Here is a 22,976-nt window from a genome sequence, read left to right as displayed (position 1 = left end):
AGTAGTAGGGATGATGGGGACTGTGTGAAAGGGAGCAGTCACTGACTGCTGGAGGTTTGCTTCTGTTTCTCCTGGCAATCCCATTTCACCCATTTGGATGCAAGGGCCCTTGTACTTCAGTCTCCTTTTCAGTCACGTCAAGCTCTGGGGAGGAATTCTTCAGTGAGGTACTGCCAATATCTGTTTTTCTGTTCTCTTTAATCTTGTTAATGTCTTATACCCAGCTTATGCCCTATATAGGACCGTGATCAAAATACCATTACTAGGGAGTGACGCTTCCCATCATAGTAACAGAAATGCTGGATGAGGGCAATTCTCAGTCAAAAGCTGTGAATGTTAATTTCTGAACATCTGTGGCTGAAGGCACCAGTAAATAATGGTATTTTAAAAGGTCAGATTATACAAAGACTTTTTTATCCCTTACCAAATGTTTTCTGCAGGGACTGTTACGTAATTTGTGAAAAGCAGACAAAAATTTTATTTTGTATTTTCTGAAAATAGGTCTGTCCTGATTGCTGGGCTTTTCTTTTATTTGCAGTTTATTTTACTCAAGTCAAACTGCAGCTCAACATGAAAACAAGGGAATTGGCAAAGATGCATTGAACTGACAAAGGAAAGCCTCTGAAAAACCAGAAAGACCTGAAGAATACTGATCCCAGGTCTGGGATGGGGCAGCCTGCCAGCCACCAGGCAAAAATGCTACCTTGCTTTGTGGCTGGTAGATGGGAAGATGGATGCCCTTTAGATGGGCATTGTCCAAGTTCATTTCATCAGAGCCCCAAAGCTCTTCATGCAATCGATGTAATGCTACTGTGATACACCCAGGCCACAAAGCTGCCCATTTTACCATTCAAATCTAAAGTCTTGGCAAAATACGTCCTTCCAAGTTGGTGGAAAGCTCATCAAGGGACTAACATCTCCTCTGCTGTGGAACACCCCTTTGAAATCTGCCGCTAAGTCTCAAGAAATTATGGTTATTGGGGGCTGGGAGAGAGGTGCTTGTCCTGCTCATAAGCTGGAAAAAGGCCAGTTTGCTGACAACCACCTGGCTGGGGTTTGCAGAGCTGCAGAATTCATGTAGGTTTAGAGTTCTGCAGAGGTACAGATGAGCTCAAATCTAGCCCATGACCCACACACGCTTTAACCTGGACCTCTTTCCCCTTGTCCAAGCTCTCTCAGACAGTTATTTAGCTGCCAGGTTTCTCAGTTCAGACCAGAGCCAAATGAGCTGAGCAAAGGCAGGGATTTTGTTCCTCCTGTCTGATTTGATGCCTTCAGCGTCCACCTTTCCTGTACACGTGGGGAATGCAGCAATGTGCCAAAGCCAACGCTAAAGCATATTGCATTTTTCACAGTATAGGACAAAGGAAGCATTTTTTGAGGGCCTCCACCTCTTGCCGCAGTGAGCATTGCGTGAGCTGCAGGGCACTTCCCGCTTCCCTGCCCTCTACCACAGGGAAAGCTGTACAGAGAGGAGAAAGCTCTATAAAAAAGACTCCAAAATAATAATTTCTGAAGCAGCATGGAACTCTCTGGCTTGCTGCTCCATTCTTGGTGAGTGTCATAGAACAACAATTAAGCAGGACAAGTCTTCAGCCTCTACATTTGCTTTGGACGACAGCAGCTTATTTTTGTGCCCATCACTCCCAGGTGCTGGCTGAGCCAGGCTAGGTCTGGCACCGTCTGCCTTCCCTAAAGCCCTGCAATGGGATTTGCAGTGAGTCATGCTCAGCTGTCACTGTTGTTTTGTGGAGCAGGGCTTTGCCACCTGGGGTCTGTGGATGCCCATGGAGGGGGGATTTGCAAAAGTCACCTGAGGAAAGTGAACCTTGCTGTCATTAGGCTTGAATTCCCTCTACCATCTGCAGCTCCCATGAAAAAGCTTATGCAGTCTGGAAACCCTGAATTGCCTGAGGCCGGCAGATGGTCCCAGGCAGAGAAGCCCAGGCCTGGCACAAGTGCCCCTGTGCCAGCCTTCACCCAGCTCTGCCACATACCTCAGGTGCCATATGAATGTTCTTGCAGCAAAAACTCACTGCACAAAGCGACTGATGGCAAGTGGGCCAGCTCCTGGCCAGCCAGCAAGGTCTTGCAGCCAAACAAATCTAGGATGTGATCGGGTATATGATTTCTTAGAGAAATGGGCTTACAGCTTTCCCATCTAAAACACTTTGAATATTTTGGGTTTAATCATCTGTTACTTCAGTGTGTGCTTTAAAAAAAAAAGACAGACCTACTCTGTCTTGCCAGGGAAGAATTTCTAGGGTCACAGGGGGAATTTAAAGCTCAAAGGTTTACAATCCCAGCAAGATAAGGCAGTATAACAGCCTCCATACTTTATGGTGCTAGCTTATGAAGAGATCAAAATGGCTTAGCATGAGGGTTAATTTTACTCAAAGTTCCTGTTTGAGGAAGAGGAAAAAAAAGCCCAAATCTTCATAGCTATCTTTGACACAACTATTTGATTATAGGGGTTTGGGGTGTTAAGTTTTTTTACCCCTAGCCGCAGTGGGTTTTCTGCTTCCAGTGTGACAACAAAATGGATCCCAAAATGAGACAGCGTCTCTGCCACAGGCCTCTGGCCGGGTGGTATCACTGCGTGTCCTGTGCCTTTGTAGGGGTGAGCGAGGCACCATCACATTCGTCCTCTCTGCAACTCACCTGGTATTGCTCTGCTCTTAAATTGCTGGCAAGGCTATGAATGTCCACCCGCCCCCATGGACCTGGACTGGTTCTGCCATCCCCTTTGTCTCCCCTCGGTCCTACCTCCCTGCAGCTGTGGGAGCTTCACCGTCCATGTGCCACAGCTAGTGTGGTGTACAGCCGTGAAAATGGCCTGCTCAGAATGGCCTTAAAAGCACCCTAATAAGAAACTAAGCATAACTTTGCAATGACCTCCTAGGGAGGCTCGCAAGGTTTGACTTTAATGTCTACACTAACCTGTCACAGAGAGCTGGGAAACCTGCCTCTTGAACCAGTGCATATTGCAAACATATGGAAAAATTTGGAAAGCGAACTGTTAACAGGACGTAAATGCAAGCCAGGGATTCTTCGGAGGGGCAATAAATAAATGTTTCACAAGTTCCTAGGTCATATTACTGGGTGGAGAAGTCAGTCCCAGAAAAATTTAATCACTGTGGAAGTATTTCAGTACCCTGGTACTCTCATACTAACTGCATCTCCATCAGACATTTCAGGTGCGAAGCCCCTCTTGCTAGGCTAGGTTTTTATTTAGTATGCACATAGTGTTTGTTCCTGTGACTGACCCACGCTGTGGACTGCTTCGTGCCACTGCAACGATAATTGCGAAGCAGACTAGAATTGGTGCTCCCATTGTTTTGGCCTTGCCGGCAGAAAGACTAGAGTCTGGTGGATGTAAAATCTGCAACGTCGAGGCTGTTCAGAAGCTTTTCTGTGAATTTCACAGCATCTTAATGGCTTTACATATAACGTTCAGAAATGTTCTTTGAGCCACTGGAAACTCAAGGCAGGTGAGAGGCCCAACTATGCCATCCTCCAGGGGCAGCACAAGTCACCAGCCACAGGGTGAGGAGCTGAACTGTTATTTTTCTCATTATTTGCATGATTGTGATGCCTTCCATTGTCCCTGGAAATTATGAGAAAATTATGTTTACAGAGTCTTGCTTGGCTCCCATGGTGCCACTTTCTGGGTATGGTGAAGTTTCCATCAAATACAGTTTAGGAGCAGGCAGCTTGCTCTTTGATAAAAACAGGGCTGTGAATCTTCTCACAGCTTCCATGACTTTCTTCATAGTTGTGTCCTTGGGCATCCAGCTAAAGCACAGAGATGGGAGCAAGCTGGACCACTGTACATGGATGGGTGCTGAAAGACAAGGTGGTGAAAGCACTGCTAGTGCTTCAGCACCATTGGGTGCTCTTGTTTCAAGCAAACTCCAAGGGGTGGTTTGCAATGGGCCATGCTGAGTGGCACAGAGCATAGAATCATGGAATCGTTAAGGTTGGAAAAGACCCTTAAGATCATCGAGTCCAACCACTAACCTATCACTGCCAAGTCCACCACTAAACCGTATCCTCAAGCACCACGTCTACCCTTCTTTTAAATACCTCCAGGGATGGAGACTCCACCACCTCCCTGGGCAGCCTGACAACCCTTTCGGTGAAGAAGTTTTTCCTAATATCCAACCTAAACTTCCCCTGGCGCAGCTTGAGGCCATTTCCTCTTGTCCTATCGCTTGTTACTAGGGAGAAGAGAGCTCTGCGTTTAAATTTGCATCCAACAGCACTGGTGTGGAGGAGTGTGCAGACCATAGCTCAGCAAGCAGGGGGGCTTCTGTGCTCCTCCTCTCTCTGTGTCATTGTAACTACAATGAGCTATTAATCTTTTGACAAACTAAATATAGGAAAATATCAGGTTTTCTCCCATCTCTCTGTTTTCCTGTCATTCAGAGAATGAAGCTGAGCAGGGGTGAGACATGGCCAAGGACAGTCCCTGCTCTTTTTAAAGTGAGTGACAAAGGTCCTTCATTGCTGGAGGTGGGAGATTCCTCTCCGCAGCGCACCCCGAGTCCTGCACACTGCACCCGTGTGTCTGGCTGCTCTTGGGTCTCTAGGAGATAGAAATGGAAATGTGGATGTGCGCCAGACACACATAGCTGCATATGTTTGGCTGCCAGCTGACTGGCATGAAACCTGCAATCTGACACAAAGCGTGGGTGCCAAACCTGTGCAGTAAGCGGCCACAGAAGAGACACATGTAAACATACATGAAAATGAATGTAGGTCTTTTCCCTAGACGTGTCCGTTGGGGATGGACCATTCTTGGCCATTTTAAAGCTTTTCCCAGGTCAGCACTTGCGAGGGTTGATCTTGAAGGAAGACTGGATAGGACCTCCAAGCTACCAACTTGTTTATGGAAGTGGACTTTGAGCAATGCAGGACATTCATGTGGTCACAGCCAGAGTAGCGTTGCTCAGTGGTAAAATAGCAGATGTCAGCCTCCAAAAGTGCCAGATTGGCAACTATCAAGAATACTAACAGATATCATAAAACATAAAATCCACTCACAGATGGCCTTTTTCTAGAGGAACTAAATACTAATTTTGTGTTCATCTAGGAGGCTAGGAGCTGAATTTTCTTGTTCCCCTCCCTCCTTAGTGGCCTCCAGGCAGCTAGTGCTGCCACCCAAAACAAGGGTGAGGTTCTGGGAGCTGCAATGGTTCACGGGCAGGTGTGGGAGAGGAACCAGCTTTGGCAATTACTTCCCCTTCTTGTGGATTTCCAGTAGTTGGGGAGCTTGTTCAGGACTCCATAATGAGATGGAGCCTGTCATGTTTCCATGCTAAACGCTCTCCTGATTTTTACTCTGGCAAGATATTGGGTTTAAAGACTCGGTCATGGCTAGGGCATTAGTTTAGAAGAGGTGCCAGCAATTTCAAGCAGGCCTCACAATGACACCAACCTTTTGCCAGGGGTGAGCCCCTGCTCTCACTCTGTGCCCGAAACCTTTCCTGGCAGTCTTGCCCCAAACAGGATGTGTGTAGCATCGAGGTCTGCAAGGCTTCGGAACTGACCAAGAGTGAACTGATTTTGTTTTCAGCTCATATAAAGCTTCTTACCATCCGTTCTGCCTTAGACAAAGTCTAGGACTTGCGCTAACCCATTTTTCTCTGTTTTTGTCACTGTAAGGCACTTCAGGCTCTTTAATACTGATGTGGCTGCATGATAACAGCAATGAAGACAAATTACCTCAAAAATAGGCAATAAGCCTTTCAGCTCTTTAGAGCAAATCAGAGCTATTCTGAACAGCCCACAGATGAAAGAAATGGCTGTTTATCTTCATTTACAGATACTGTGGAGAGGCACCAGCATGCAAATTCACTGGCCCAGGGGCAACAGCTAAGGTAATACTGGAGTCATAGGGTTCGCTGCTGGGAGAGAAAGGAGGAGAAACTCCCTCCTCCCCTCCACCTCACCATCTCATTAAGTGTCTGCCTTTGCCTCTGCATCGCTTCGATATTTTCTGTTTGGAAGAGCTGGTCACCGTAGATGACTGCATCCCCTGCCGTTGTAACTGCTAGCTCTGGTATAACAACAAGATAGAAGAAAGGGTATTTTAAATGTTCGGCAAACTGTCAACCAAATATTTAGAAGCCTAGCACGCTAACACATCCCTCCTAAAGTAGGGAATATGAGGGAATCACTTGCCAGCATATGCTGTGCCATAAAGGGGATTTTAAAATAATTTCCTTTTTTCTCTTCCCGACAAGAAATAAGACTTGTTTTCTTCCAGTGGGAAGAGCACAGTAGCCTTATTAGGGCCTCCCCAAGTGTCAATGGGTGTCTGAGTTTTTCCCAGTGAGCTAATTCACATCTTGCCTTCCACGTGAGGTGCTCTTTCAATTATCAACAGGGGACACCACAAATGTGAGCAAAAGGCAAGCAGATATTGCACATGCCTGAGCAGACGTTCAGGGGTCAACTGAACCTGCTGCTGTCACCTCGCTGAGAGAGACGCGTGTCTTCAGTAATGGACACAAACTCTTTTTATTACTCTGACATTGTGTTATATATCTGCATGGTGGCCAAGGGAAATCTGACCCAGTTGCCAGAGATGACAAAAACTTACAAACATATTTTTATCATTTGTTTGGCCTCAGCTCTTTCCCTGGCTCACAGATGCAGATGGAGCAGTCCCTGCTAACACAGGGAGGCACGTGTGCATAACCAGCTTATGTAAAAGCCTGACCAATTCAGGGCCTGTGACTGTGTTTTCCTTCTGTTTCTGGACACCAGCAGAGGAGACATTAATGGTGCCGTGCTTGGTTGTAATATTCATGCCATTGCTATCAAACCCTGCAATTCCTTGTTGTTGTTTTCTGGGGAATTTGCTTCTCAGCAATACTTGCTTGGTGGAAGCCCTTTGGTTGTTTTATTTTCGGGTTTGATCTTGCTCACCCCCACTGTTACAAAAGCACATCCTCTTGTGGGTCATAAGCACTGTCTTCTCTGCCAATGCTCTCATCCAAAGTGAAATAGTCAGGAGATGAAGGCAGATATATTGGTAAGATAAAAGTAAACATTTAATGCCACTATAGTTTGATTTTTTTTTCCAGACATCATATTTTTGACAATGTTTCACACCTCAGATACCACAAAAGGGATATTTTTTAGCCAGCAAACAATAAACTTTACAATTTTAATGGCAAAAGGCTCAATGCATTTGTTGACCAACTTGGAAATGGCTGTGACTTTCTACATTTTGAACTTGTCCTCATGCTCTTCTTTCTTTTTATTCCTTTTCCCCCCCCATAAAATTTAGTTGATAAAATATATATATCTACTACTGATACATCCTATTCTGGAATTACCCACTGGTGGGACCAGCATAAGTTCTGTGTCCATCAGTTTGTCTCCTCCTTAGCCCTATTTTATGCCACTGTTATAATGAGAAAGAACATAGCCACGGACAGAGTGAAATGAATTTAGCAAACATACACTTCAATGCATAGCACTTAGATAAGCATTTCCAATCATGATGTGTAAATAAATTATAAAATACAAGCAACTCTATAAAACAAGAACATCCTGAGTTTACAAATAAATTATATCCTTCATACATAGAATATGATGTGGATGTTAGTAACCAGCAGTTTCAGCTATGGGAGGGAAAAAAGTTAAACTTAGAAAAATTAGTATCTATGCATACATAAAGCATATATGTATGTGTGCTATATGTAAATACTCACACACATACATATACAATATAGAGGGTGAATACATCCATATCTATAGTATATAGAGAATATGTAATATAGCTGAAACTGCCTCAAGCACCATTTTATTACCATTATTATAAAGTTTGCTCAATACTTAAGTAGGACCACTCAAAGTCAGATGGTTTGGGATGCATTTTATTTCCTGTACAGGAAGATTTTGAAGGTGGCTTGAAATATTATAGATTAATGTTACTATTTCACTTTCAGCGCCTCCATTCTTTGCAGAATCATCACACTCTCTGTGAGCTTCAACATGTTGCATAAGTGAGCACAAATCTGCTGTCCATGAAGCTGGTGGCAAAATCCATATTGACTTCAGTGGGGTTAGGATAAGGTTGCTACAGTTACAAAGGAAACTGGATTTTCTTTTCTTTTTTTCTTTTTTTTTTTTTTTTTGAAAGCTTCCTTGAGAAGGAGAAAGAAGAAAAGCTAAAGACAATAATTAAATGGTTTATTTCCAAAAGCAGGGACGGAAGGTCAGATAACCCTGGGATGAGTGCACAATAAATGCAAGAGATAGAGATTATTAACTTTGCATTGACAAATCATTCACTGTTCTGTTTGCCAAGTTATTTAGAAACCTGTTGCAAATCTTACAATAGCCAGCAACAGCCAGCCTTGTGGCTCCAAAAACTGCCGGGTGTCGCCAATGCAGAAGTCTATGGAGTAACAAAACAAAGACCGTGAGGACATCAGGATTAAGCAAGGTATGTCACCCGCCAGTGGATTTGTGAAAGAGCACCTGTCTGATGGTCATCATCGCCTCCTATCAGTATTTAGTGATATGAGCGCTTTGATCTCTGCAGAGATCCACAGCATCCCTGATGCTGTGCAACCGTCCCATGCCCACATGACCTGGCATCAGAGAGTCACTCAGCCTCTGGTTTATGAGAATCGTATTTGCTTCTGCAATGCAGAAGCTTCAAGTTACAAGTTTAAAGCTATTAAGACTAGACAGAAAGCTTTATCTCATAGACAGCTAAGAGCCCAGACTTTCAATCGATGCAATTATGCTGTATGCCTCATGCATACACAGAAATTGTGGCATTTAACAGCTGTGATTGATTGTAAAATACCTTGCCTTAAATTCATGATACCCTGAAATATAAAGTAGGTTGTCTGGATTACTTTTACAGGCTTTAATGTTTCAATGGCAGCCTCTACATGGGAACTGCAGCAACTTGGCTTTGTAGGCTGAAGAACATGGGGAAGAAAGGACCTTTAAAAGAAGTCTTCAAAAGTGTTTCAAGCATAAGTTTTCCCTATAGTGCGGCATAAGTCAGCTGCATCCTGGTGAGCTCAAGTAGAAAGGTTTTTATAGGTTCTCCTTGGAAAAGGAAGGCGGAGTGGTGGTGTTGCCATTTGTGAACAGCTATGCCACCTCCCCACAATAATGTGTGAGGTGACTGTCTCTCTCAGGCTATGTACATATATATTTGTCTGTACATATATATACACTTTATTTTTTATTGTTAGTTTTAGCTCAGAAAAAAAAGATGCAACAAAATCACAAACATTTATTAAAGGCAATGTTTGTAAAAGAGTCTACATCCTTCAGTTGTCATAAAATTTGATTTCCATGCCACAGGTAATAGTTGCTATTTTAAGACAAACCATATTATCAAGATAAATGAAAAAAAAAAAAAAAAAAAACCACAAAGGAAAAAACCCAAACATTTCAAGATGGAGTGAGTCTGTCCTGTGCACAAGCTTGGGACTTGATATGCATTACTCCCAGCATCACTCCCAGCTCTCTGCCTCTATAATTGCCATTGTTCAGAGATGAAAGAAAAAAATATCAGTGTGTACCTTTCATCCTTTGCTGTACATTTTCTGCAGCTCTTACTTCGCTTGCTTTGTGTCAGAGAATCACGCCATTGCTCTTTACCAGTTACTATTTTATGTAGCTGCAAGTTTCACAAGTTACATTATATGGGAGTGGGAGTCTTCCCAGACTGGATCGAAGCCAGCAGATGTTCAGTGATATCCCCGTGCATGGCCCCTAGGCAAAATTAGTGGGTATCAAATAGGTGAGAGGAGCATATTCTTCGACCATAGAACTAGCAACAGAAGAAACGGCAGGTGGATGAATTTTCCTTTTCAATGCAACTGGCTTAATTCTGCTATAACCCTCCTGACTCTTAAGGCAATTGTCCCTCAGTTACACCAGCATAGGTGAGACGAGAACAGGGCCAGTAAAGAACTAAGAAAGGCGAGCCTGGGTACTGGTTTGCTTCCTTGCCTTTCTGTGACAAAGTACTTCGGACTGCTTAGAAATCGTTCTGAGGCAAATACAAGGCATACATGGTAGGAGGAAAGATATGCGTTGTTAAAACAAATGCACAAGGAATTAGGGCTCTCCTATACTCTCTAGGATACGAAGTGTGTGTGACCCATGGCTTTCACCTGCTGCAAGAGCCCATGCAGAACAGTAGGATGTCTGAATCCAGATTGCGGCCAAACTCTCCAGTCTAAGGTTTCACTTGAATTTGTGCCTATAAAGCAAGTTCTGTCCCTTGCACAAATAAAGTTGACGTAGGCCAGGAGGAGCAGTTCTCAGAACGCGGCCCAAAGCGCCCCAGCTGCCCGTGCCTGAGCGCAGCGGTGGGCATGCAGACCAGCGGCTGCTATTCTGACAGTGAACAACTGTGACCTCCTGATACACATGCGAACAAAGAATTAACCTTCAAACCTAATTTCATTAACATTGCTGTTTCCTACTAAAGCTGTCCCAGGGAAATGAGGTTGATTTCTGAATATGCAAACAAATAAGCAGTCCATTCATGTTGCTCTTGTGTATTTGGGGCAACTTGATGCCTTTTAAAAAAAATCAGGATAACATTGCCAGCATTACACTGGCAATTGCTTAAAGAATGAGACTACCTGGATGACTTCCAGAAATGTACGGGTCTTCTGTAAAGTGTTGGCTAATGTACACAAAGATCAATTTCATAATAAAGTCCTGATGCTTTCAATTATCTGTTTTGCAGATATTTGAAGTATAATAATATAAATTCTGATGTAAAAAGCTATTTTCAATGAGAAAATCTTTCACAGATGTCAAATCTCCACAACTCTTCATTCCTTTTCATACATTAAGCCACCACATTTTCCAAAAATACAGTGGCAAATTCTGAAACACACTGACAGAAAGTCAAAAAAGAGACAATGAGTATGGATTTTAGGATATGAATACTAGTGAATGATGGGAGTGTTAATGGCCACTTTGATTAAGTCCTCAGAAATAAAATATTTGTAAGGACAGTGATTCTGCTCAGTTTGTATTTTCAGTATGCCAGATTCATCCTTGGTATAATCCATTTGGTTTCAGGAATCAATTTTGGTTCATCGTGATGAACAGGGCAAACATATGCTCTTACTTTTTAAAATAATGGCTAGAAGGATGTGATTTTTGCTATGCTTCCTAATCTACAGAAGTAGCAAATCTAGAGACAATGAATAATTGCGTTAATGATGCTGAGGAGTATTACATGTAATAGATATTTTACAATAGCTCTGAAATGTGTCCACTTGATTTATAGAAACATCACCACTTCTGTATAAGTCCCAGACTATGTGAGAGGGTATCTCTTGACAATAGTGCATTCTGTACATGCACCATTTGCTAGGATTTCCCTTTCTTTCTGTCAAGTGTAAGTTTATTTTTACTGTACCACTTGCCATTTACCATCTCACCCCAGGTCCCCAAGGAGCCCAGCATGCCCATTTTGGACTGCTTGTTTTCCACAGAGGAAGGACATTGTGTCTCGGTTAGCCTGATAACCACCTTCCAGCAAACACAGACGTTTTCAGAAAGACTTAAGCTTAAAGAAGGCAATGCTTAATTTCATGTGCACAACTAGGGAGGGTCTCCGTTAAGTATGGGGGCATGGCCTGGGAGACAAGCACAGCACAGCATCACAGATGACAGCAGTACAGGTCTACCTGGGGAGGCAGGAGAGTGAGAAATGGGAGATGGCTGTGAAAAATCTCCCTGCTGTGTGTATGTGACCTGTCAGCATGTATCTGGGGCTCCGCAGGACTAAGCCCGTAAAGAAAGATGCACCCCATATCCCAGGGGCACTAGATCTTCATCCAGCACAAAATGCAGGGGCAATTGCTATGGCTCTGTGTAGCTGAACTGAACTCATGGGGCTCTGTGGAGAAGAGATGGTCTCAACAGAACCAATACGAAACAAGCACTACTGAAATCATTACAAAGAGAAATAAAGCTAGGGTAATTGCATTCTTTGGGTTTTTTTTTTCAGTTTTTTTGCTTCCTTGAGAGAGATGGGAGACGCAACAGACCTATATCTTTAATATTTACTGGGAATATGAGTTTCATGATAGGAAAAATGCTGTGGAATAGACTAGAAAGTAACTTTCATATAGGACCTTTTTTCCCCCTCCAAGTAATCCTATAGAATCTTCTACAAAGTCCAGTGACAAGGCTAATAGAATGACTAAGATTTGTTATTACAAGTTGTAGAATGTTGAAAGAAAATAAAACTATATAAATGTTATTTCTATCTTTTTTTTAAGCTTTTTTTTTTTTCCCCAGGTAACCCCTAGAAAAACTATCAGCATTTTTGTAGGGTTATTTTCCCATTGGGATTTGCTGCAGGTAAAAGAAACGTTGCATTTAAGTACAACAGTAAATTGATATGTATTGAGTGTATGTTAAATGATGCTCTTATTTTCTCATAAGTAACAGGAGGGTAGCACAAGTGTGTGTGAGAGAGGAATTTTTGTGAATGGGTTAATTTTAATATAGAAGAAGAAGAAACCTAATTCAACAAAATAATTCTTTATGATCATACATAATTAAAATGCAGATTTCACACATTTCTTTAAGAAACACAAAGGTTGTTCCTTCTCACATACTGTTTTGTAGATAGACGCAAACAAGTAGAACATTTGGATGTGCATTGAGGTGCAGACCCTCATCCTTTTGATGTCGATGTGCATTTTGCCGTGGCTTCAATATTGGGGTGTCGACAAGGAAAATGCCATAGCCAACATGCCTGAAGTGCTATATCAACTAACTCACAACTCCCATTTTTTTCCAGACTAGCTGAGCTGAACAGAGCCTGCTCTTCTCAGGTATGTCTGTGGCTATGGACAGACTGGGTCAGAGACCGAAAGCTGCCAAAACATGTTTTGCAGTGGTATATGTCAAAAAGAGGTAAAGCTAAATGTTATCAGTCATAGTCTCAAGAAAGAAAGACAGACTAAATCACTCATTTTTGGACTGATAAGCATGGGAGCCCTCAGCCTAAAAAGTAGTTTTCCAGCGAGTTGTTAGCACCAGAAAAAGGGGTTAGGATAAAAATGCCTCCTCACCCATAACTCTAACCAGTACAAAGCTAAAAATACATGAAAAAGAAAAAAAATTATGGGGAATGGATCAGATGGAAAAGATATTTACTTCATGGTAATGTCATCTCTCCTTGCTCATACATTGCAGAACCTACAGGCTGGGAAAATTACTGTGTCCTCCAGCATATAAGATAGTACAGAAAAACATAAGCAAACCTCACTCACTGCTAGGAATATTTTTTTGTGTCATCTGGAAAAGTTGAATTCCTCTTTGAGTGGCCTTACTCTGGTAACAAGAAAAGACAGTTAACATTTATTCATATGTTGTACTGATTAGGAAATATCTCTACAAACACAAGTTACTTAGAAACAGCAAGTCTGAAATAGGAGAAAACACCAAGAGAAAAACAAGCTGTAAATACATTTCAAACGTGTGTTTGTTTTTTTATCTTTTTCTTTTCTTGACTAGCACCATCTGTACACAATAAAGTATGAACATAAATGTTTGGATAATAAAGATTTGCAAGGCACTTAAACAGTTTTTCTGGATAGGTTTTCTTTTAATGAACCTCTCAATGGAAGTCCTACAACCACCTTTCCTCCTCCCTCAGCTAACGCAGGGAAAGAAGTGTCTTCTGCCAGCAGTTCATATTTACAGACATGTCCTTAAAGGTTCCTCAAAGTGCTCTTTTAGGCTAAGAGAATCAACAACCTTATATCTCCATGCTCGTCCTGTTTTTTTTTAATACTATTCTTCTGTATAGTGAAGCAAATCTTTCATACACACAGTTGAGACTTGACTCCAACCTTCATCCTCATTCTGTTGTCTTTGGGATGCTCTTCAGAGGGGAAAAAGGAGGATGGCAGAAATGCACATTGAAATTCTCTTGAGGTTCATTCTTTATCGGCGTCTAGAGGTGATGTCAAAACAGGTGATCATCATGAGATGGGCCTTGCAGAAGTTGACACGGTTTTCCAAACGCTCAGTCACACATTCCAGGGCCTCCAGGTACTCAAGAGAATCCAGCTCAAATACCTGCTCCAGGTCAACTGTGGGAAAGAAAACAAACAGATGGGAAAAGCAGACAAAACCCAGTGCTGGTTGGTGGGAGACACAGAACTAATGCAAGTCTTTAAAGCCATCAGTACTGTATACAACATTATCTCTGGCTTGCCATTGTCATGAAAAGTTGCCTTTTCTGTTTAATGGCTATTAAAATGGCACAGCAGCTTGCTGATAGTGAAGAATACTGTTAAGATTGCATTGGATGCTTTCCTGAATGATATGCTCTGCCATCCTCTCCAGAACTGCAGATGCCTTTTGCCACACTCCAACACCTTTCCCTAAAAATAAGCCACCAGAGCTATTCCTCCAGCAACCACATGGCTCAGTGCAAAGAAACCAGCTGGCACAAAACACCTGTAGACTTCAGGTTAACTTTCACGCCCATAAGGAACACACAGGTTGAACATGATGGGGAAATTCAGCAGTAAGGTATAAAACAGGCCAAGTTAAATCTGTTTACAATGATTTTGATTGTTTGCATTCAGGGTCTGTTTCAGCACCATGCTTAAGAAAATTCAGAATGCTAAGCACATATTTAAAGTCATCCCTATTTAGGGCATGTACGTCAGATGTACTGACTCTCTCACACATTCTGCTGACCAGAAAGAGATTTAAATAGATGGTCTGCCTGGGGAGGACAAGGCCTTTGCTGAATTCAGAACTCAGAGTTAGAAACCAACCTCCAACCTGCTTGCTCCTCACACCTCTCCCTATTCCACGTGATTGTCACTAGACCACTCAAGAGTAGCAAAGGAAGGCGTACACATCAGTCACTCCACCACAGGTGCCCATTTGCTGCCAGAGACCAGCTGGTAGCGGCTTCCGTGGAAGCCAAGTGTGAGATACGTTGTCTGAGCCAGCACTTCCCATCTTATCTGGTCCCTGAGGTCTGTGCCGTCCTTGAGGCTTTCTGCATTTATCACACTGGAATCAGAAGCAAAGGCATCACACAGTAAGTGGATGGAAATGTATGGCAAATTCTCTGCTCCCTTTAAATCTGTCCTTTTTATCTCTTTTCCTTAACAGCGTTCCTGCAACATATACCATGGTTGTTTTGCAGGATGTACCAATCTAGTGTTACCTTATGGCAACTGTCAAAGGAAGAGTTAGGATGCTTTAAGAGAACACACCAGCTGACCTCCTTTTTCCACCCACAATTATCCTAAATAAATTAAAACTAATTCTTTTCTAGGACTTTTTGACATGAACCCATCTGCTTGCTAATACTAAAAATTTTTGCACAATTAATGCAATACTCTCTATCTTTTTTCCTTTGAGGTGTTGAGGTCCTTCTTGATTTGAATGTGAATGCCCTTTAAGCTCTCTGAACTTTACACATCTATAGTTATAAAAAATGGGCCAAATTCATTTTTCATGTAAGCTCCCTGGTGCCAAGGGACAAGTTTGCTCCACAGTCTTATTTTGTGGTAGAAGAGCAGATTTATAATATTGCTCATATGTCTGAGTGATCTGAGGCCAAAAAAAAAAAAATCTCATTTCCAGGAGCTGTGGGCTGAAACATGTGAACGTTAATCTACCAATGGCGATACTCACCACTACAATGCTGTACCATTTCAACATTCAGCTCTCAGGCAAAAAGGATTGTTCAGTTCTACTGTCAACATTTAATAAGAATTATAGGGACTAGTTGTAGAAATACAGTCAATCTAAAACTTGCCCTTAGGTTATATGTTGGTTCATTTTAGTTTACAAACACAGTAGCTCACATCTCATTCTTAGCAAACATTTCTGCTCCCCTCAATCCCCCCACCATGCAATAAACCAAAGGATGCCTATGAGTCCAGGCAATAAACCAACATCCTTACATTCACTGATCCATTTATTAGGATCCAGCATCAGGTACTGTTTGGTCACCTCCAGTTCTCTCATTAACCATTCGTACTTGGCCTTCACCTCGGCAATTCTCTGCTGGCGATGCTCCAGGATTTTCAGCTTGGCATTGAAACAGATCACTTCCTGCCAACCAGGAAAAAGGAGCAGAGGAGGAATAGGTGAAGAGACGAAGAAGTACCCATTCAGTCAAATAATCTTCCAATCAATAATACTGACATTGAGCCATTTACTCTGGAAGCATATGAATCACTGCATGAAATCATCTATCATCTGTTTTATTTTTATTGCTTTTGTTTGGTTTTGATGTCTTCCGTCAGTGAGCTTTGGAGACTTTGCAATGATAGTTAATAATAAACCATAATAATTAATAACAGATAGCATCTTGAAATCAGATTAACTGTAGCAAAATGTTTCTGGGTTTTGTCACCAGAAGTTTGGCTAAGAGAATCTAAGCTCTTGGGAGAAGGAAATCCATTGCTCGCTGTATTAAAATCCTAAATACATCTCTGTGCTTGGCACATAAGAAATGCAGTAGTCATATTATAAAATAAAAGAACTGGTAGCAATATCAAATTTTAAACATCCTTAAACAAAGGGAATATGTTACGAAAAGATCTAGCAATTCACAATCATTAGTAAAGAAGATGTATTTTCTGTAAAGATATGAGGCACAGTAACAGCACAGAGTGTAGCCTTGTCTGGAGACACCCAGCCTGGCCTTGCATGACTTCTGAGGGGTGGCAGCCATCAAGACATGCAGTAAGTGATCCCACGGTGAGGGCTGTGCTACCCTCGCTAGCATGGGAGCATTCCCAGTACAAGAATTATCCTCTCCAAGCCTGTGCAACACTTTCTGCTTTCTGTTCTGTAGACAAATCTGCTGTGTGGGTGAAGTGCAGTAGAAACCCCACCCCAACAAGTGATGTTCTTCTCCATAAAAAATTATATCAGAGAACAACATCACAAACAGCCTAACCAAGTGACAGGGGCTAGGAAGAAAAAGTGCCTTAAAATAATAATAAATATCCACAGTTACTCTAAAACTGGTGCTATTCTACCAACTTCAGATACTCTTCCCAACCATACCTCTTGAGAGCTGACCTTTACAATTCCCTGATCTTTCTGTAAATTTGGAGGCCTGAGGTTGACAGGAACAATTTTGTTAGAGAGAACACATTAGCTATCCTGGAAACAATACCATCAATGCACTTGAGGCACCATCACTGCCTTGAAAGACAGGTGTGACAAGATGCTGGAGCACAGGAACCACCAAGACTAAAAGCAAGGGGCAAAAATGCAAGGTACCAATGTCTGTTAGCTTCTATGGAAGAAGGCATAACTTGAATCATAGCTGCTCTTAAATGAAATAATAGGTTTAGCTGCCTGTTGGATTAACCATATACGATACTACACATTTCTGAATGCATAATCTGAACTCCCACTCTTACACCCTCCACGAGGAGGGAGACAGATTATATGGGTTGTACTCACCTTGCTGTCCCCACCTCGCCGCCGCTGCAGCCTCTCCACATCATCTATCTCATAGACTTTGATCTCAAAGGGCTCCCCCAGCCCCCTCTGCCCACTTCGCAGGGGCCCATCCACCCAGCGGACCCCGGGGCTGTTGGCAGGCTTCCTTGCTGGGGAAGCAGTATCAAGCGATAAAGCTGGAATAAGTCTCCGTCTCTGTGAACCTGCAAATGCAGAAATTGCCATTTCATGTTAGCACAGTTTGCCTCTCCTTTATGCTCCATCTGCAGAGATGTCTACAAACTATATATATTTAGCCTTTATACACACGTAAGAAAATGGAACAAAAACCCAGGGAGGCCATGGAAGTTGGGGTCAGCTGCAGCTGCGATGTACTGTAGCCACTTACCATGAGTCAGATCCTCACATGTTCTTTGGTACCTGACTCCAGGATCTGATCCTCAGAGGGCATATATACCCTACAGTTTCCAGAACTTGTGCCTGCTTCCCTTTTTTCAGGTCTTGGTGTGTACAGGTATGCCAATGAAGGGCCAGAGCAGCAGATTGGAATTGGTCTAGCTTTGCTATCCTATCTCTTTACCGGTGCTGGCTCTTGCAGCCTAATGACAAGCGTTAGCCAGCCTCTGCATAGACCATCTCCAGGGCAGGTGTGGTTTTGATTTTAATCACAGCACAAAAATCACTTAGATATCCAAGTTCTTTTACTAGACCTTTGCATAATACTGCTGTAGGCTGGCTAGAGTGGTAAAAACACTAGAGGGGACGAAATACTGCAGTAAGTACACCCAAATTGGTGGTTGCCACTAGATTTGCATGAGCCTTGTCTCTGTTCAGTAGAATATTCTTTTAAAACATTTCCCACTTACACACTTACTGCGGCACTGGTGATGGGCAAGATGGGTGATGGGCAAGAAAGCAGCAAGCTGGCAGAAGGGTTAGTCACTGTGTCTGCTTCAATACCAGTGTTCATGCACACCTGCTCTGCTTTATAATACCAGCACCAGTGGATGGAAGCACTGCAATAGCTGAAAATGTACCATAGTTGATAAAGCCTATGCCATATGGAAAGCATCTACCATATGAGTTGCCAAGTCAGGGCCTAAGGTAAAGCAAGGGAGAAAAAGTACGTCAGTGGCCTGATGGCAGTGGGAAGGAAGTTTGGTTTGTTGGGAGAAAGAACAGACACACAAAAAAAAGAAAAACAAACAACTGGCTCCATTTCCTTGCTTGGTTTAGTACAGAGCAATGGCTGGGCTTTAAAAAAAAAAAAGTTTTGTAGCTGACAACTCCTGCAGGGTCTCCCCTAGCAGACAGCAATAATAGAATGGATGTGAGAAACAAAAACCGAAAGCTGGAGCTAGCAAGTTTGAATGAAAGTATTAAATGACTCTCGTGGCTGCAAGAACAAAACTAATGCCAGCAGGGAAGGGATGTAGAATGATCATGCAAATTTAATTTTACAAACAAGATAAAATCATTTAGAGGAATCTCCAGCACTGCATTTATTGAAACTTGAATGTAAATAGCTTCAACATGTCTACCAACTGGTGCTTCAATGAAAGCTAAAAACAAACAAACACCCCCCAAAAATATCTATTGATTGTCTAGTTTTGGATTTACAAGTAACAAAGCATTGTCTAGTTTCATTCATGGGAGTCTGTTTCTCTGTTGACTTTACTAACTACCACATCTTATTCTGAGTGTAGCAGTCTGTGCTAGAAACCAGAGGATAGCAACCAGTAATTAACCTGTAAATACTAGCTCTAAAATGTATGAGAATAGTCGATCTTGCTGTCTAGCTGGAAAGCCTAGTCTACAGAGCTTTTATATGCATGCATCTGAGATAACTCTACGCAAGGAAAGGAGACCACAGCCAAAGCAGGCAGACAAGGAGCTCTACAAGGCCCCTTTATCTGTAGTGGCCTGAGATCTGGACTGCCCATTGTGTGACGCCTATTGTACTTGTGTTACTACTCAAACTGCAGCCCAGCAAAGGAGCCCATGCTAGAACAAGTGAAGCCTTAGAAATACCAGCAAGTAGGCGTTATTTTAGACATGTGGTACAAGCGACTGGAAATCAATGTCAGCATTCACTTACCTTGAATGCATTTCAGTTAAGCTCTAAATTAAAATGCCCGATCAAGAGAAGAATCAGGTCTCGATAAAATTAAAAGCAAGGCCTGACCCGTCACCATGGCCAAAAGTGACAAAACAACAAGAGAGACACAGTTTGGGAAGACCCCAACAAACTGCAATGTTAAAGGTGACTCTTGTCACTGATGCTAGAGAAAGGCAACCAAATGGTGGGAGCAGCTGTGTACTTGAAGGGAGGTGAGACAGGGTGGCAGACTATTAAGTTTTGATACATGCAGGGAGAGAACTTGCAACAGGCTCAGCCCCTCCTGGGAAACAAGCCCTCCATTTGCTTAGATGTGAAAGGCACCGAGAACATCCCTAGTGTCACTCAGGACCAAAAGGATTTAGGCATTAAATACTTTTTAAAATACTTTTTAGGCTTTTGGCCATGCTGTCTCATAGGAGACAGTCTTTCAAATTTTGTCTGGGTGTAAAAGCAATCTCTTTCCTATCTTTGCTGCTCATCAACTTTTAGAGCCAGCAACGCTTACAAGCATCAGATCTGACCTCCTGTGTAATGCAGCTGAGTGCTGCTAATTCTTTTTACTTTGTGCCCACATTGGTGGTGACACCTCTTCATGCCATGCCTACAGACTAGCTCTAGCATTTCAGAAAAGCAGCTGAGTAGACTGGAAATTCCTTCTGTCCAGTGCATCTTTCTGTGATGTTTGATTTTTATTCCCTCTTCCTTTTTTCCCCACTGTGGCTGGTAACACCACCTTCTTGTGTAATGGGGCACTTTTAAACCACCCCCACTGGAAAAACTGCATCTTCAACCAGAGCCAAAATCCAGGTGGATGGCTCTGATTCACCTTACCATGAGAACAGCATCACACTCTTATTTGGAGCAAAGCAAAACAGATGTCACCAGTCTATGAGTTCCAGGGATCATGGTAAACGTTTTTGCATTTAATTCCCATTCATATCCATTTGGCTCAATGAGAAAGAGAAGCCTCTGGTCGAGAAGGAGGGCTGCAACCTGAGGCTCCAAATAATAGTGCTTACCCCTTGGTGGAGAGGCAGTGGAGGGTACAGTAGCGGCAGGAGACATGCTAAGATGAGCTCATGATGTTTTTCTAGCCAGAGCTCATGCCTGGATAACCCGTGGGTTATCACAACAAAGCAAGGCTGCCGGATCTCGGCACAGTGGGGCAAAGCTGCCTCAGGCGGGCAGACTCGCCGCCGTCCGCCCAGGCGCTCCTTTGGGATGCAGGGGCCGCCTGCACAGGTCTCCCTGCCCCATGACAGCGGGTACGTCTGCATGCAGGGCAGACAAGAAAGAGGGGTGTGTTTTTATCTGAGCCTTGAATGCTGACTCGGGATGATTCATCTGAGGTTTAGAGCGCTCTGGGGAGAAATGAAATTAAAGATCTCCTGCATCTTTGCAGTGAGGCAAAACAGAATTTAGTTTATTCTAAACAGGCACTGATTAATAGGCTGTTTACTAGTCCAGGTACAGAAAATAATGGTGTCTTTTGACAGGACACCCCTCCTACTGACCTCTCCATTTAGCCTCTGGTTTTCCTGATTTCACCTTAATTGGGATCAGTAAGGAGATACAGCCAAAGCACAGCTTCAGGGTGAGTGTCACAAAGCAGTTGACAGCTTACTCATCCATATCAACATGCAGACACAACAATTAAATCGTTAAAATGAATACAGCTTTCCATTTACATAGCAAATACCCATTTGAAGGCCCAAATTTATTGGTAGCACTTGATGGGGTTAGGATCTCATAAATTTTGATTGTATAATAAATAAAATGTTTTGTAGGAATCACAGCGCACCACTCCCCTACTTCCCCACACACATCTCATGAAGGCTGCAGGCAGCCCAGGAGCTCAGCAGGAGCAGCTCTCGGCAGGTCCCTCCCACCTCTGCCCCACCAGCTGGGACTGGGGGAGCATGCACCCTGCCCAGCACCTTGGCAAAACAGCTGACCCTCCTGCTGTGGAAATGGGATTCATTCCTCCATTAAAAAATATAAATTTATACAAAAAAACAATCTGAAAGAAATCCTGTAAGCTCAATCCAGGACAGAATAATGACACTTTCATTTACGATTATACAGCATGTAAAGCAACGTGCCATTTGCTAAATGTCTTGGAGGATATGTTTTTTCACTTAGTTTGAATTTATTCACCCTCAGAATAACCTTTCTTGAGCCTGAGTATGAATAACCAGACTGTGAAATAGCCCTGAAAATGCACAGAATACAAGATTTATAGATTATAGATTATAGATAAAATAATAATAATATTGTATTTATATCTGTATCTTTCACAACAGATCTGTTGCTTTACCTTGAGCTATAGGTTAAGGCTTGGCCAGATTAAAATTAAGATTGAGGGTGTAACACAGCAGTGAAGGTGTGCAGTGTGAAAATAGATCTGACTGAAAAGTGGCACTGAAGCTACAACATACTTCAGCAAAGATAAGACCAGAGAAGCCTTAAGGTATTAGATACACAGACCAAGCCAGCTAGGTATGTAAGGGTAACTTTAAGGATAAGAAGACTCACTGAGCTCAGCAAAATTGCCCAACTACTTAAGGATGTGTGCTCATAAAAGTATGTGTTGACCAGGGCAGAAACCCTAAGAGGTCTGGTTTTGCTTAAGTACTGTATATTTTGGAGTGTTCACCTTAGACTGCTTTCCAAGCACACACTCCATATTGAGCATCTTTTCTGTGGAAAAAGTAAAGGCAAAAAGTATAAATGCAAAATCTTCATAAAAAGAAGTGTGATGCATATCTCTTCAAAGCAGGATGCATCTGAATGGGATGCAAAACAGCTGCTGTCCTAGAAATTTCAAGGTGTTTCAAACAGAAAATGAAACTGTAACTTGATATCTCATAATTTCAGAAGTTTATAGTGTGCCTTCAAAGGCAGGATGTGGAGCCAAAGCTATTCCCCACTGCAATTAATGTTACGGGAGGTAAAACTGACTTTCTGTACAGAACCTGTTGTTCAGCATTTTTTTTTTCACTGTACAGCCCATCCAAACTCAAGACGATTACAAAAGTCAACCCTGGCTAAGCAGAGCAGTATCCCTAAGCTCCCACCGTTCCTTCTGTGGTTTCATTTCCAAGAAATATTGTGCTTCCGGTAGCAATAGCACCAACCTCTAATGTAGCATCAAACTGTTTGCTTACTGGCAAAGATTATCTGTCCGGTTCCCCCTGCTACTCCTCACTGTCTGATAACAGTGTTCCTGATTTTTCTGAGCTGAAAACACAATGCTGACTTCTCCTGTCATTCCCATTTCCTAATAGGATCTGCCCTCATGGGCAATTGTCCATGACTGAACAAACTCCTCCCCATTCCTTTGACATCCTTTCTCCTAGTTTATTTT

General features: G+C 42.6%; 1 protein-coding gene across 1 annotated transcript in view; it reads right to left on the bottom strand.

Annotated features, from left to right (window-relative positions):
* Window positions 1-7,037: 7,037 nt before the first annotated feature.
* The window catches only part of KIF26B (kinesin family member 26B), a 308,732-nt gene continuing 292,793 nt past the window's right edge, over window positions 7,038-22,976 (bottom strand). The window contains exons 13-15 of the mRNA XM_064445818.1: window positions 17,488-17,690; window positions 15,969-16,119; window positions 7,038-14,126 (exon numbers count right to left, since the gene is read on the bottom strand). Of these exons, the coding sequence (XP_064301888.1) occupies window positions 13,978-14,126; window positions 15,969-16,119; window positions 17,488-17,690 (503 nt within the window). The 3' untranslated portion in view covers window positions 7,038-13,977. The remainder of the gene's footprint in view (window positions 14,127-15,968; window positions 16,120-17,487; window positions 17,691-22,976) is intronic.

Source organism: Phalacrocorax carbo, chromosome 3, assembly GCF_963921805.1.
Source record: "Phalacrocorax carbo chromosome 3, bPhaCar2.1, whole genome shotgun sequence".
NCBI classification, from domain to species: domain Eukaryota; kingdom Metazoa; phylum Chordata; class Aves; order Suliformes; family Phalacrocoracidae; genus Phalacrocorax; species Phalacrocorax carbo.
Note: the sequence above shows the minus strand (reverse complement) of the source record. Positions and strands in the feature narration are given on the sequence as shown.